Genomic DNA, 16,353 nt, shown 5'->3' with positions numbered 1-16,353 from the left:
TGCTGATTCACTGCTGGGTTCACGGCTCGCGTTTAAACTCTTCTGTTTCCAACCACCGACCTCAGCAGTCGGAGTCGTGTCTCTTACTCACTGAGCTATCTGCACGCCGTTGCTACACTCACTGCCACTCGCGCGTTTGTCTTCTTCGAGGGCCATTGGACCTCAAAATGTAATTTTGAGGTCCATTGTAATTTTGCCCGTCCTCAGAAGAGAACCACCGAACCGAGAGAACCAAGCCATTTAACCGGCACACCGAGTGACCAGGTTAGGGTTAGGGTTAGGGTTAGGGTTAGCTTCTGTTGTTGCAATCATCTTTCATTGTCGGGGTTTGTCATTGAAAATTTGTACAAGTCTTTAACCTGAGTCTTTAACCTGTGTTCCAAGTCATCTGTCCAGCACTGTGAACTATCTGCTGGCTTCTAACAGCTGTCATCGAACAGTCATCCAAGTCAATTTGAAGCTGATCCAGGACTTCACGCAGCTCTTTTTGGGCATTTTGCTTTCTGTCACTCTTTTCAGTCACCCCAGTGAGTTTCAGTAACTCACAATCTTCTTGATTTCCCCTCTTTTTTTATGCTAGGCTACCATGTACCAGTTGTTCCAGTGAGTTTCAACCCGATCAGTCTTTCAAACTCAAGGCTTTGTGGTTACAGTTTACCTGCGGCTGGGGTCGGGGTCGTCATCGAAACCCTGAACTTACCTGGCCTGTTTCCTATTGGACCTCTGGGAGAAGACACATGGACTCTTTGACTTGGACCTTCAAATTAGAACAACGTTCAATACGACTGGATCCACTTTTCCATTTTCTCAGGACATCAAACTCAAAGTGCTCAGTTGCTTCTCCTCCTCCTCCTCCTCCTCCTCCCCCTCAGCCTTCTCCCCCTTAACCACCGTAGACCATCTGGCACTGAGCCCTCCCCTAAACTCCCCCCCCCACTCCATCCCGCAGAACCTCGCTCCAGCAGCTCCAACCGTGAACCTTCGCCGTGGTTCCGGCCGGAGAGAAACTTCCCGGCTCCATGTTGGTTCATCAGCTCGACTTTAATAGTAAAACACAGCGCAACAAAGTTCTGCATCAACAGTGACGTCGTCATTGTCGCAGCTCTCAGTGGATCATACAGTGGATCATACAGTCGATGCAGTTGTTGCTTCGCTTCACAACGAAGGGGAGAAAAAAACCAAAACAAGTGCAAAATACAACTTTTGATTTGTGAAAGTGACACAAAGTTTGCGATGAATATGTGTGTGTGTGTGTGTGTGTGTGTGTGTGTGTGTGTGTGTGTGTGTGTGTGTGTGTGTGTTGGGACATGTTCCCTGCATGCAGCCACTAAAAGAAGCACAATACAAAGTCAACCAGTGTGACACAACAATGTAAACAACACACGGCTAGTTAGTCTAAGGAGCGCTGCTGCTGCTGCTGCTGCTGCTGCTGCTGCTGCTGCTGCTGCTGCTGCTGCGGCTCCGTCGTCTTCTTCTTCTTCTTCAGTTTAACATTAGTGCAAAGCGTTGTTACAGTACAACAAATCTTCATAAGGCTACAGGAACTGCCACTGGAGACACACACTGCACTCCTGGAACTCACCGCTGCCACCACCAGGTCTGGACAGGAAGTGGGCGGGGGAGGTGAGGGGGCGGAGCAAACAGAGCAGAGCGTACATGCTACAGTGACACGGCTAAAAAAAAAAAAAAATACTGAATTAAAGTCAAATAAATCATGATGAAGATCATTTACAAAACTGAAAGTAAACTGGAGCCGGCGCTCTATGAAGCCAGCTCCATAGGCCCCTCCTCCTCGCCGTCGGCCCGGTTGGCGCGGATCTCCACCAGCGTGCGAGTGAAGCGGCTCCAGTCGTCAGTGTGAGTCACCGACAGCTGGAGACACACAACAGTCAGTCAGTCAGTCAGTCAATCAATCAATCAATCAATCAATCAATAAACTATCCCATCACAGTCCGAAAACGGAAAAATCAATCTACTAAGAATGGAAAATCTCAACATGTCCCAAAGTCGAGAGAAAAAAACAACATATTATGCAACCAGAAGACAATTTTTATTTTGAAATATTTTTAAATGTAATTTTCTTGCAGCAGGAAAAGTTCCCTCGGCTCTTTCAGCCCCAGCAGCTCGGACTGACCACCCACGCCGTCTGCAGCCGCGTGTGCAGGCTGTAATTAACCAGGAACAAGCAGGTGGGGGGAGGGGTGTCTCCCATGGCCCCGCCCACCCTGGCCCCGCCTCCAAACTGGGCCAACCGCGGTGGCGAGCGCTAACTGAAGGTTCTCCATAAAGTTTCCCTGCTGCTGCTCCGTAACACGACAACCCTGCCGGACCGGTTCTGGAGGGTTCTGCTCCGCTCATCCGAACTCTCAGCAGGACGCAGGAGGAGAAAACCATCCTGGAGTCGAAGGGTTCTGCCGTCCGGGTTTCCTGGAAGCGTCTCCAGAGTCGCCCTCCCCTCCCCCCCCCACCCCTCTCGCTGCGCCTCGATTTAGCTGCTGTGGCGACGACGGTTTCTAGCAAAGTAAATACCACCATCACCACACACACACACACTCTCTCTCACTCCTCCAAGAGTGACTTTTATTGATGACTCTCCGCTAGCCGACCGTCCGTCAGACCACCGACGACTCGCTGCTCAACATAAAAGATGCTAAAATTAGCGGTGCGGCCTCACTCGCAAACCAGAGGCCTCTGAACTGCAGCCAACAGTTAAAGGCAGCGCCCCCTAGAGTCACGCAGAGGCCAATCAAGTGCATCCACATGGTGGCACTGATGTGTGTTAGGGTTGGGGTTTTGAGTTAGGGTTGGGTTTGGGTCCGGGTCAGGGTCAGGGTCAGGGTCCCACGCCATGGCCCCCCAGATAGCATTAGCATGTGGTCAGGGACCCCTTTCGCAAACCAACGCAGCTTGTGTTGTTCAGCAAGTCACCTTAATAAACAGCGTCTCACACACACACACACACACAACGCCATGAACAATGTTTTTGACTGGCAGGCATCTATTGATCAATTGTATTAAATAATACTAATTGAAAAAATAACTCCACTATATTTGTCAGTAATAATTGAAAGATAATTTGATTCTACAACTTAATTGTTCATTTCCTTTTTGTTCATCTTCCCTCCAATATTCTGCGGTCCCCCCTTGTGCCCCATGGCGGCCCCCCATGGGGCCACAGGCCCCGCTTTAAAACCACTGGCTTAGCTAACACGCAGGACTTCAGGGACTTGCAGTTTTTTTTTTCTTTTGTGCCGCGAGTACGAATCTACTTCTCCCACCGTGTTTCATCATTTCCTGCAAAAATGATGCAAAGCCCAAAAAATAAAAAGTTAATTTTAGTTGCAAACTGTACAGCTCCAGTCCAACCCAGCACCAGTAACCAGAGCCAGAACCAAGACCAGAACCAGAACCTGAAGCAGTCACATTCTCAGTGACCAATGGGCGTCGTCCGTACCTCTCCGGTGTCGTAGATGAAGACCCGCCCCTCCGAGTCGCCCACTGCCACCTCCTTCCCTCCGGACGACCATCGCACCCTGTTGAGGGCCGACGCCCCCTCGATGGTCACGCTGGCCGTCGGCACCTGCGGGACCAAATGAAGCGGAACGTCGTTCACACGGGTCGTTAAAAAAACCCCACATACAGTTAAAAAGAATGAAATCAATAAATCAGAGGCTCTGCATGTGAACTTTGACCTCTTTGGACTCATAAAACTGGTTTTACTGAGCTTTTAATGAATCCATAAAGTCCGGTCGGCCGGCAGCCTCTGATTCTGACGCTTGTGGAAGGATTAAGATAATTTGTTTTTAGAAAAAAAAATATATATACATATATATATATATTTTTTTTCTGGAGAGCCTGTCAGAGTTCAGTCGGTCCCAGTGAACATCAACAAGCCTCCAATAAACAGCAAAGCTGAGAACCCGGAAGACATGCAAACACATCAGAGTAAGGGCCCCTCCAGTGGTCGCCGGCGGTACTGCACTGTTTTCCTTGGCCCGTCTCGTCACTTGCACACAAGGTCAAACGAGTCCTGGCTGCAGTTTATTTTTTCCGGGGCCGTTTCCCTCCCGACGCTCGTTATTAGGAGCTAAACTGGGAGTCGAGTCCTGCAGCGACGGCTCCGGAACACAAACAACCGGCAGAGGTGGTTGGACAAACAGTGGCGCTGGCTCCGCCCCCCTGGCTGGCTCCGCCTCCCTTCCAACACCGACTGCTTGCGCCACCCGAACGGGTGGCATTGGGCGGGGCTTAGCAGCGTGGCCCTTCACGGCTGGCTCCTCCCACTGTATTTAAAGCGGCGCTAACCGCACGCCGACGGCCGCTAGCCTGCTAGCCTGCAGCACTCTGGCCCAGTGGGGTTTTAAAGTGGCTGTGTGTGCGTGTGTGTGTGTGTGTGTGTGCGTGTGTTGAAATGAGAACCAGACGTTGCTGCTGGACCACTGCTGTTTGTGTCTCTTGTGTGTGCGTGTGCGTGTGTGTGTGTGTGTTTTTAATGCGACGGTAACAATGGGAGCCTGTTGTGTAATGTAGTTTAGTGTTGTGTTGAGTTGTCTTGTGTTTTGTGCGTTGTGCGTGCTCATGCTGCGCTGCATCCTGCTCATGTATGGCGTCACAGCCAGCGAATGTTTCCCACGAGACTCGTCGCCCTCGAGGACGATGAACTTCTGTCGAGACGGCCGCTGTCAGAGGGAATCAAGGGTGACGAGATGAGACGCAGTGAAAGGAAGAAAAAAAAGAAGAAGAAAAGATCCGGCGAGATGGGAAGTAAATTGTCCAGTGAAGTAGCTTCACAGTAGAGAGGAAGCAGCAGAGCCTCTGATACTGAGAGGAAGAAGGAAAAGAAGGTGGAAGGATCATTTCATCACGGCTGCTGGCTGGGGAAAAAAAAAAAAAAAAAATCCTTTTAAGTCTGAGAACTTTCCAGCGACTGTCACAGTTTGGAGCTGAAAGCTTTGTGATTGTCGACAGAGAAACGTGAGAGGAATGTCGCAGCGGTCAAACCAAGCTGAGTTCTGCTGCGTCTCCAGTAATTAGCCAGGTCCATTCTGCTCACTCTGGACAAGAGAAAGCATCCAAACTGAGTTCGGCCTGACCAATCAGCGTCCTCTCTGAGGAGGAGGGGGCGGAGCCACAACCAGGAGGAACTATTTCACTTTGTATTTCTTTAATGGAATTTTGCATTTTAGCCCCAAAAAATTTGTTTTCGCTGAAATTCTTTTGAACTGAAAAAAAAAAAAATGCTTCAAAAACGATGAAGTGAAGGAGGGAACAGTTTCTGTTCTGTTTCCGTCTTCGCTCCTCGGTGCTTTCAAATTCAACCCGACTGAAGTTGCTTCAGGTCTCCTGAGAATAAACCTCCTCTGCGCTGCTCTTTTATTATTTCCATCTCCAGCCTGTGGCGGGTGGGCGGAGCCTCCCCCTCCTTCCCCCCCCCGCCTGTGGTCTCCCGCCGAGGGGCTGTAGTGCCGCCACCACATGACAGAGGGCGCTGGGGGGGGTCGTGAGAGTGCGCTAACGTCGGACAGCGGCGGTAGGAATGTCGGTGGCGGTGGCCGGGGGGGTGGGGGTGGTGGTGGCGGGTGGGGGGGTGTCACCGGGTCACTCTGATTTAGAGCGGTGGCTGCTGGGCAGCAACGCCCACCAGGGAGTCTGGAGGTCGGCGGGCGAGGCTTTGGCAGCAGCAGGACAGTCACACACACACACACACACACACACACACCTCGGTGTCGTTGTTGAGGTTCCACAGGTCCAGGCGGCCCATCCCGTCCACGGCGGCGAACATGGCCGGGTGCACCGGAGACCACATGACGTCGTAGACGTAGTCGGCGTTGTCCTCAAACGAGTACAGAGGCTTGTTGTGCTGGGAGAGAGAGAGGGAGAGAGAGAGAGAGGGAGGGAGAGGGATGGAGAGAGAGGGAGAGGGAGGGATAGAGAGAGAGAGGGAGGGAGAGGGAGGGAGAGAGAGGGAGAGGGAGGGAGAGAGGGAGAGAGAGGGAGAGGGAGGGAGAGAGAGAGAGAGGGAGGGAGAGAGAGAGGGAGAGAGAGGGAGTAAGAGGGAGACAGAGGGAGAGAGGGAGTAAGAGGGAGAGAGAGGGAGGGAGAGAGAGAGGGAGTAAGAAGGAGGGAGAGAGGGAGTAAGAGGGAGAGAGAGGGAGGGAGAGGGAGAGAGAGAGAGAGGGAGTAAGAGGGAGAGAGAGAGAGGGAGAGAGAGGGAGGGAGTAAGAGGGAGAGAGAGAGAGGGAGTAAGAGGGAGGGAGGGAGAGAGAGGGAGTAAGAGGGAGAGGGAGGGAGAGAGAGAGGGAGGGAGTGATGGAGCGTCAGACAGAGTGGCGCTGACTCGGCCTTGGGGCCTGTCTGGGTGTTCAGCCCTAATTAAAAAGCCCTCGTACATTCACGCAGCGCCATAAAACTGCTGGGGGGAGATGAAAGAGACGCACACACGCACGCGCACACACACACACACACACAAGGTGTACTGTAACCTCAACACAACAGCTGTCACAGAGAGAGAGAGACCGAACCAGGAAGTGATCGGCGTCAGTGAGCGAAAATTAACATGACGGAAAGTTGAGCGTCTGTGTGTGCGTGCGTGTGTGTGTGTGTGTGTGTGTGTGTGCGCGTGTGTGTGCGTGTGTGTGTGTGTGTGCGTGTGTGTGCGTGTGTGTGTGTGTGTGTGTGTGCGTGTGTGCGACTACCTGACATACCTGACAGGTGGAGTGGAGACAGTTTGGCTGCAGGAGCCAATGAAAGAATGCGGTCCCGCCCTCCCTCCTCTCCTCACATTGTCTCTCTGTGGCTCACACACCAATACACACACACACACACACACACACACACACACACACACACACACACACGCATGCACGCACAGAGGCAATTTCAAGCCTGGGTTGAGGCTGATTGAGGGCCTGCGGGGCGACGCTGAGGTCATTTTCTCTTCTTTTTAACTCCGTCTCTCACTCCGAGTTGAGTTTTTCTGCAGCTTGTTTGTCTCTCGGCTCGGCTCGGCTCGGCTCGGCTCCCCCCCGGTGGTGAAGCCCCGGCAGCGCAGAGAAAGATCGAGGCGCGGCTTTCCGCCCACCCGGCCGACTCAGTTCGCAGCGTAAACAACCATCTGGCTGCAGAAGGTGTGTTTGCAGCAGCAGCAGCAGCAGCAGCAGCAGCAGCAGCAGCAGCAGTGAGTCTCGGCGCTAATCTGAAAATGATGTTTAATCCCAGCGGCGCCGCAGCAGAGGGCGCCGCTAGTCATTATCTCCGTTCTCCAGCCTGCCCCACGCAACCAGGCAGGGGGAGGGAGGAGCTCACAGATGATGATTTCTTTTTTTTTTAAACGTTGGAATATAAGCCACGCCCACTTCCACCCACCTCGCTGAGCTCGGTCCAGACCAACACCTGAACATCCAGAACCAGAGTTCAAAGACTTCAAGGCCGCTGTAGTGACTGTAGTGACCCGGGACACCTGGTGGCCGCATGTGGCACTGCAGCTCAACGCTCAACGACAAGCGCACGGCAGCCTAGACACAGGAAGCAGGAAGTAGAAGAGGGAGTAGAAGCAGAAGAAGAAGAAGAAGAAGAAGAAGAAGAAGAAGAAACGCACGACTATCTGAAAGTGATGGTCGTGCAAATGAATCGTCCCGTGGTCAGTTTAAGCAGGTGGGCGGCAAACAGAGGGCCAAATGCTATGCTAAATGCTGCGCCGCATCGCAAACCCTCAGCCCTCCCCTCGGCCAATCACTGAGTCCCCTGACTAACCGCAGTGTTTGCACGAGTGAGTGTGAAAACACCAGGCGTGTGTGTGTGTGTGTGTGTGTGTGTGTGTGTGTGTGTAGGTGAACCTCTAGAGGTTTAAGGTTAGCAAAGCCAACTTGCTTAAAGGTGCATGTGTGGCGTGTGAGGTGGTGTGTCTGATGTTTGCACACACACACACACACACACACTCTCACTCTCAGGTATTCTGCGCCTGCCCGCCCACACACACACACACACACACACACACGCACAGTGGCGTGTGACGAGGAGGGAGACAGGCACACATTCCTGCGGCGGCCCTCAAAGGAAGAGGGAATTCCCAGATCCAGCAGGAATAACAACACGTCTCCCTCTGATGAAAATCCGCAGAAGATGTTTTAATATGAGTGGCGGTGGGCGGCGGGGCTGCGTGCAAACATCCATCAGCGCTGCCGCGGCGCCCCGTCGCACTGTGAGACGGTGAGGCCGGATCCTCCGCCCGGATCCACCCGGCTCCACCCGGATCCACCCGGCTCCCGGCGGGATGAAGGCTTTTTTATGGAATATTCATTATGGGCCAGATCCACACAGCGACTGCACGGCTTCTACGACAGCGCCGAAAACACTGCGTCTGAGCCACAGAGCAAAATGCACCGGACTCATTTGAATACATTTAAACCAGTCATCGCTCACCTCAGTCGAAACAGGGGCGGAGCCACAAGGAGTTTGCGCTCACGTCCGCACGGAACTTGGCGGACGCAAACAGCGGCTGATGATGAGGTGTGTGAATATACTGTATATAGATTTTTTTTTTTTTTTATTATATACGATGTGAGTCTATTTATGGCTCCTCCCCCACTCTGTATTAACAGCCAGTCTTTTTTTTTTTTTCTTTGCAACCGGCTTTGGCGGCCCCTGCTGGCCAAACGATACAGACTGAGCTCCAATCAGAGTCACAGTCTGATATTCTCTCTCTCTCTCTCTCTCTCTCTCTCTCTCTCTCTCTCGATCCTCGCAGAGTCACGCAGGACACTGGAGGAAAGAGGCTGATTTTGACAGGAAGTGGCTCCACACAGAGTCCACAATCAACCACCTCTCTCTCTCTCTCTCTCCCTCTCTCTCTCTCTCTCTCTCTCTCTCTCTCTCTCTCTCTCTCTCGGCCCACCTTGGTGCTCCAGAGCTTGACGGTCCAGTCGAAGGAGGAGGTGAGGAAGAGGTGGGAGAAGTCGATGGTGCCCACGGCGCCGTGGCAGCTCAGGCCGGTCACGGGCCCCTGGTGGCCCTCGAATATCTCGCAGATGCCGGCCTTACTAGGGGTGCGAGGAGAGGGCGTGGGGGTGGGGGTGGCAGAGGAGGGTTTAATAGGTCTTAAAGGCGATTCAGTGATTCGTCACAGGAAGAACCAGCAGCCTCACACAGACACAGCGCCCCCAGCTGGTGCAGGGTTGCATCATCAATGCTATCTAGGAATTTGATGCTGGGTGGGCAGGCAACCAAACAAATAGTTATGTAGTTGTGCATCAGCCCAGCTGGGGGCGCTGTGCTGACAGCGGGGCTCCCTGAATTCAAAAAGTGATTTCAGAAAATACAATTTACTTTTTTTTTTTCAATTTGAAGTTTTGATGGAACACTTGTTTTACTTTTAAAGAGCTCAAAGTTTAAAAAAATAAATAAATACATTTGCAACACAGCCAGAGAGAATTAATTGAAAAGAATTAAGTCGTCAAATTGAGGGGAAAGTATGTTTTTTAAACAGTGTTTGTGTTTGTGTGTGTGTGTGTGTGTGTGTGTGTGTGTGTGTGTGTGTGTGTGTGTGTGCGCGCGCACGTGTGTGCCGCCCACCCACCTGCCGTGTCTGGACGCCGTGTACACCGTCCCCTCCTCGCTGCCCACCACGTAGTTGTTGACGTCCCCGGTGGGGAAGGCCATCCCAGTCACTGCCACCGGCTTGGACTTGTTGTACACCAGCTCCATGGTCTCCTGCACACACACACACACACACACACACACACACACACACACACACACACACACAATGAGCAGGCGGCCAGGTGTGTGTGCGTGTGCATGTGTGAGTGTGAGAGTGGCAGTGTGTGTGTGTGTGTGTGTGTGTGTGTGTGTGTGTGTGTACCTGCGGCTGCGACAGCATGTCCAGGCTCCAGGAACACATCTTGCCGTCAGTGGAGACGGTGATCAGGTTGTTGGCGTTCTGCGTCCCCACCACGTTCACACAGTACACTGGGTGCTACGCACACACACACACACACACACACACACACACACACACACACACACACACAGTTGACGCGGTTGCATTCAGCCTCAGTGTGATGTTGTGCGATGTGTGCTCTGACGTCCTCACGGTGTGAGCCGCCGCCGACAGCGGCGTCCTCTGGACCGGCGTGCGACGGTGGCTGCGGTTGTCCCACAGGACGATCTGTCCCGAGTAAGTCCCGCCCACCAGCAGGTTGGGGTGAAACCTGGCGAAGCCCACCGAGACCACGGGCGACTGCAGAAGACACGGAAACGGGATTTCAAAACTGACGAGATCGGCCAGTTTTTCGCTCTTGGGCGAAAAATGAGAGAAAAGCTGATTCCATGCTGCCCCCTGCTGGTGCTTACAGTACAGTACAGTAGTCTTGCAGCGCTTTAATCGTCAGAATCAACACAATTCTTCGGATATAAAACATTTTTTTTTTACTTAAAAAAAATAAATGAATGAATAAATAAACTTGACGTGAAAGCAAGACGTTGAAGCCGCTGAATTTGTCGATTTGACGGCTGTCAAAGATTTTCTGACATGACAAGTGGAAGAAATATGAAGTAAAAAGCTGTCAAACGTTTTTGATTAACACAACCTGCGACTAAAACAAGTGGACAATGAAAAAAATTGCAATGGATTGTGGGCGGAGCAAGATGAGTGCGTTGAGCATCCAGCAAAGAGAGGGGAAGGGGGGGGGGGGGGGGGTTGGCGGGGGAACAAAGAGGTGAACTGTGGTCCAAAGAACGTTTCAGCTTACAGCATCAAAACGGAGCGCCGGCCGTGACGGGAACGCCCTCTGACCTCCACCTCCCCCCCCACCCCCCCTTCCTTCTCCACCGCCGCCGTGGTTATTGAGTTTCGGTCCCGCTGACCATTCGTCCAATAAGCAGCCGGGATGATGGATGATGATGATGATGATGATGATGATGGTGATGGTGATGCAAATAGGCCACAACAGGGACAGTGAGAGCATGATGACATCATACCGATACCGATACCGGGTCAGTATCAGGTTTTTAAGTTTTAAAGGTCCAGTGTGTAATTCTTGGCTTGATTTATGATTTTTAAATAAAAACGTAATATACTGCCCATAAATACATTAATGAAAGTCCATATTTGCAGTAAAATAAAAGTCATTTGGATTTCGACCCTTAGAACGGTACTTAAAAATATACACAAAAATATACATGGATCCAAGGGACTTGCTTCCAGTTAGCTGCCATCTTGCAACCACTATAACTTCTAAGGAAGCCTGGTGTGGACAATCCAGCTGTCAGACAGTGGGTTTCGTATTTCTTATTTCGCGTGCAACGCTCGCATCCTCAAGTGAACCACAGAAGAAGAAGGTGGACAAAGTACTCACAGGTCACCGTAGTTCACTGGCAGTCTCGGGAGAGGGAAGCTACGGAGTGCCTAAGCGGACTTACATGAAAGAGCCCTGCAATTTAAAATGTGCCCACTTGATGTCACTATTCCTTCTTAAAAATCTCCAAATATTACAAACTTAACTTTTAAGGGGTCAGAAAACTCCCTTTTATCTTAGCCCCTCCCCCTCCTGCCGACATCATCGGCTGTTGTTGATAGATAGATAGATAGATAATAGATTTAGTTCGATACTGTGTCGAATATCTTCCAAAATCTGTGGTTCTAGCAACTTGCAACTTTAACACGTTGTTATTATTATTTAGTAAATATGTTTTTTACGATACATCATTGTGCTGTTCAAATGGATTTGCTGCAATTTTTCCTCATAGCCACACAATTACGAGTCCTTTGCCAATACGTCAAGCCGACAGTAGCTGTTCAGTAGCTAAAATCAACAGTCGGTAAACAGCAAAGTTCTTCCTGGCACTGATCTCGCCAGCGAAGGAACGACAACGGGAGGCTCCGTTGTCGCTCCACAATTAACGTCGGCAAAGAACAAAAAAAACAAAAAAAAGGAGGCCAAAACTGGGAACTCCGCTCGTCCCCGCCGACAGTTTTCACCCGGCGTAAACATCTCTGCCACACGGCACCACGACAAAGAGAAGCCAAATCAAATCAGGGCCGCCCTCTATTGGCTCCATATGTGTCCTTTCACTCCGCAGCCCTATCAGCGGAGGGCTGGGGGCCGAGGGGGCAACCGTCTCTTTGAGAAACCACAGCTCATGGCATCATTTCCCCGGAGTGCTGTCAGACTTGGTGAGAGAGCTACCGAAAATTAGCCGCGACCTCGAACTTTGAGGCTCCTGCCAGCGGTGACTTGGGCCCCGAGACATGAAAGACGCTCGCCCTCCGCTAAATGTTTCAAATCAAGTGTCACATCGGCAGATGTGTTTTTCTCAGAGCCTCTTAAATGTAACACACACACATATACATATATATACACACATATATATATGTAATTTGGTGCTCAAGGGAGATCAATTTGTCCGACGCTATGAGGGGACTTTAAGATTTAAGTGCATCCTGCAGTCAGATGTCGTGTTAGGAAATCAGCGGAAAGCCCTGAAAATCTGGAGAACTTTGGCTAAATCTCTGCGGTCGCCGTCTGTGCTCCTTCAGTCTCCTTCGAAAAAAAAAAAACTCCCGTGAAATCTTGGAAAAGTACTTTAATCTATCCACGCTTGCCTCGGCCCGCCGCTGGTAGTCGGAGTCTTCAACTTGTGTTCCGAGACGGCATCATGTGAACAAAACTGGATTGAACCGGAAAAACTGGGGGGCCCAGGTGTCGTACAGCTTGGTTTGGCTGCGATTAGCCACGCTAGCTACCACGCTATCTAACTGCCCCATGCGTCAAGCCAGCTTGTTGCGGAGAAACGCAGCGTTCCGCCCAGGATGGAAGACTCTGCATCGCTCCCTCTTCCCTCGTCTCCCTTCTCCCGTCTCCAACGGATCACAGCGAATGAGAACAAGCAAATTGGAACGTGACGGGAAGTTCGGCTGGGGGAAAAAACAAAAACACCAGACGACAAAGTTACGACATTGGAAGTAAAAATAAAAGCAGCTCGTGGAAATTTGACTTGCAAGACGCTTCTGTTGCCTCTGCTGCTTCTTCCAGTCTGTTTCTAGGCAGGTTGGTACATAGCAAAGGCTCCTTACTGACCCCCACAGGTCACAACTACAAGTTTGGATCGCTTTGGATCCAGCCTCTGCAACACTAAGGCTCACAGGGCCGAGCGCTCCTGGCAGCTCTTGTCCTACTAATGGGACGTGTTGTGTGGAGGACGACGCCGAGGCGGTGAGCTCGGATGAAAGACGAGAGAGGAGAGGAGAAGGGAGAACACTCCCGTCCTTTGTTGCCTCCTGCTCTCCTCCAGTTGAGACCTCGGGCGACAAACTGCAGGACCGCAGCCAGAAGGTGGAGGGTAGAGGGAGAATACCCCCCCCCCCCCCTCTATTCCTTCGCTCGCCGCACTCGTCTGTTTTCCACTCTGCCTTATCAGCTCCAGATGGACGGGAGCGTCGCGGCCTCCGTACCCCCCCGACCACCTCGTTCCTCCTGCTGCCGCCGCCGCGCCATCTGGCATCGCTTCCTCTGCAACACCCTGCAGATTTTGTCACTCTGCGGTGGGAGAGGAGAAGCCAGGAGAAGCCAGTGTCTGCAGGCAGAGGAGGAGTGAGAGAAGAGGAGGAGCAGGAGGCGCTGGGTGAGGGAGACAAACCGGTCGTCCTTCCTCAAACAATTCATCTCATCCATTTGCTGTGTCTCAATTCAGGGTCTGCATCCTTGAAGTGCGCATTTTGGAAGGAAGTTGCGTCATAGCACTGCGCGAAGGCTCCTCCCAATTCCCGAGGGTGCTTAGGACGCTGAAAAAGTGCACTCGGAAATACGCACTAGTTTTAGCCGATTCCAAGGATGCACCGCTACTATCCTTCATGCACTTGTGTATCCCATGATGCTTTGCGTGCTGCTGCAAAGCATCGTGGGATCCTGGGAAGTCAGCTGAAATTAGCGGCATGTTCTGGCAAAGACACAACATATAAATTTAGATATTGAAGTTTCACATAAAGTATCCAGTTTTTTTAAGTTTATTTGATCATCCAACGGCATCGTTAGATGGCGAACCAATGGTTAGCTTGATGCTATAAAAACGTCACTTCCGGGGTTGGCCAGCCGGAGGGAACGGCGGTGACGAAACGAGGAAATACGCCGAAGGCTAGACCGTCCCGGGTGGTTACCGGGGAGGCGGGGTTTGGTCCGTCCTTCTAGGCTGGGAAGTCTAAGAACGCTTCCTTCAGACGGAGGACACTCGGTCTCAAGGGTGCAGAACCTGAATTGAGACACAGCAAATGTCTCCTGATGTATCCTCGTTCAGTCCCATTAAGATCTTAAGAAAACAACAATATTTTATCACCGCGGGAACATTTTACACTTTTCTTGGGACCATCAGGTGTCATCAGTCCATCAGCACACCTCGGTTATTTTCAGAAACCATCAGGACGGAAGCCGTCAGCTGGCCGAGGCTCCCGGCCAGTGTCCGACTGCCAGGATCGAGCAAATCAGGCCCACCAAAAAAGAAAAAGCCCGAACCGTGGACAGAGGACGGAGGCGGGCCGAGAACGTCAGGAGGTCTTTGCCTCGCTAGGCAGTGAGAGAAGTTCATGAAACTGAGGCCGACTGGATGTGACAGCAGCTGCTCCAGGGCTCCCCGGTCAGACCGTCCCCTTTAATGTGGTGCCACTCGGGCCACTTGAGAGGGTGTGAAGTGTACGGCAGTGGACGTTCGCTGGCACACACTGCTCACACACACACACACACACACACACACACACACACACACACACACACGCTGCTCACACCCACACTCTTCCTCGGCTCCGTCACAGATCAACAGAGATGAGGGAGGAAGCTGGGCTGAACTCTGGAGGTACTGGAAATGACGTGCGGTTCCTCAGGAACCAGACAAGAAATAATCCAGGAGGTCTTTGAGCAGAGAGGAGAAAGTTTAGCAAGAATAAATAAATATGCATATGCGAGGAGCAAAAGCAAGAAAGAAGAAAAGCAGCAGATTAGAAGCAGCTTGACCTCAGCGTCACCTCATCTGCAACTTGAAGCCTCTGATACAGAACCACTGCTGCTGCTGCTGCTGCAGAGGAACTCAACCACAAACCTCAGGCCTCCTATACAGACCCAGCCTGCCTTTTTTAGGGTTCCTCGCACATGCATGCATGCACGCACACACACACACACACACACAAACACACACCACCAACAGCAGCGTCTGACTCTTGGCTGTATGAAAAAGACGAACTAAGCTTCCAGTTTCAAAAAGGAGGCCGAAGTGTTGTACTTGTAGTCGGATGTAAAGAGGCTTGAAATGAGTGGCGGTCAACACAGAGGGGGAGGAGCCCTGAATTCACAACTGGTTACAATGTTTCTGTCGGTCTAAAACTCAGCCAATCGGCTCTGATGTCCAGTTTGACTGATGTGGAGTAAAAGTGGTCATAAAGTCGTGGGCGTGGCTACAGTTTAGTAGTCGTCAGCTTACCAAGCAAGTGGGCGGATCTCGGAAGGGACGCACCAATCACAGCTCACCTCCTGTGACTGCCCACACACTTCCAAGTGTGGAATCTTCCGGTGTCTGAAGTGAGACGGGAATCCCTCCAGGTTGCGCCACGGAGCAGTGAAACAGACCAATCGGATTCAGAGTCGGCCGGTGATGTCACCTTGACTCCACCCACCTTCACAGCTCATACCCAGGCGGTGAGCACGGATGAAAGACTCCTACTGGTGGTTACGAAGGAGCAAAGTGTTGCACTACACTGTGAAGCATCCCCGAGGTTTCCGCCGCCCCCCGCCCCCGATATTGGAAAATCTTCTACTGGAAGCCGCAGAAACACCACCGCAGGCTTCTGGATGTGCCGGCCAGGAATTCTGCACAATCCTCCCAGAGGCGCAGCAGTCAAACCACAAGAAGTCAGGCATAAATTATGGTGGAACACCAAAAAAACCCAACAAGAATGTAAGAAAGAAAGAAAGAAAGAAAGAAAGAGTGGGTCTTATATAAGGGCGGTCCGTCCAGTGGATGGGACGATGGTTCTGAAGCTGTGGGGGAGGTTTTGGATTTCAGACCTTCTCACGGGACGGCTTGAGAAGCAGCGAGGTGAGTGAATGTGACGTTAATCCTGCTACAGGTGTTTTCCCGACGTTCCCGATGGAGGGGGTATCGCACACAGCGGCAGGGTGGGTGGGCTGACGGAGACACGTGTGATCCCGGGGAGCGGCACACCGCTTCCTGAACCCCCGCCCCCCCCACCACCACCACCACCAGCACCAGCAGCAGCACCACCCTCACGGTGTCACTGGTGATTAAAATCAGGATAATCAGCAGCTTTCCACCCCAGCGAGGACGACTTCCCCTCAACTCGACTTGTTTTTT

At 51.8% G+C, this 16,353-nt stretch overlaps 1 protein-coding gene across 10 annotated transcripts in view; it reads right to left on the bottom strand.

The window, feature by feature from the left end:
• Positions 1-1,028: 1,028 nt before the first annotated feature.
• Positions 1,029-16,353, bottom strand: part of dync1i1a (dynein cytoplasmic 1 intermediate chain 1a) — a 34,227-nt gene continuing 18,902 nt past the window's right edge. For all 10 annotated transcript variants that reach the window (XM_076044138.1, XM_076044139.1, XM_076044140.1 and 7 more), the window contains 7 exons: positions 10,091-10,237; positions 9,860-9,973; positions 9,575-9,708; positions 8,894-9,038; positions 5,720-5,860; positions 3,455-3,580; positions 1,029-1,872 (listed from right to left, as the gene is read on the bottom strand). In XM_076044138.1, coding sequence (XP_075900253.1) covers positions 1,762-1,872; positions 3,455-3,580; positions 5,720-5,860; positions 8,894-9,038; positions 9,575-9,708; positions 9,860-9,973; positions 10,091-10,237 — 918 coding nt within the window. In that variant the 3' untranslated portion in view covers positions 1,029-1,761. The remainder of the gene's footprint in view (positions 1,873-3,454; positions 3,581-5,719; positions 5,861-8,893; positions 9,039-9,574; positions 9,709-9,859; positions 9,974-10,090; positions 10,238-16,353) is intronic.

Source organism: Nelusetta ayraudi, unplaced genomic scaffold (assembly GCF_046127955.1).
Source record: "Nelusetta ayraudi isolate G7.1 ecotype Tasmania unplaced genomic scaffold, CSIRO-AGI_Nayr_v1 ptg000079l, whole genome shotgun sequence".
Taxonomy (NCBI): domain Eukaryota; kingdom Metazoa; phylum Chordata; class Actinopteri; order Tetraodontiformes; family Monacanthidae; genus Nelusetta; species Nelusetta ayraudi.
Note: the sequence above shows the minus strand (reverse complement) of the source record. Positions and strands in the feature narration are given on the sequence as shown.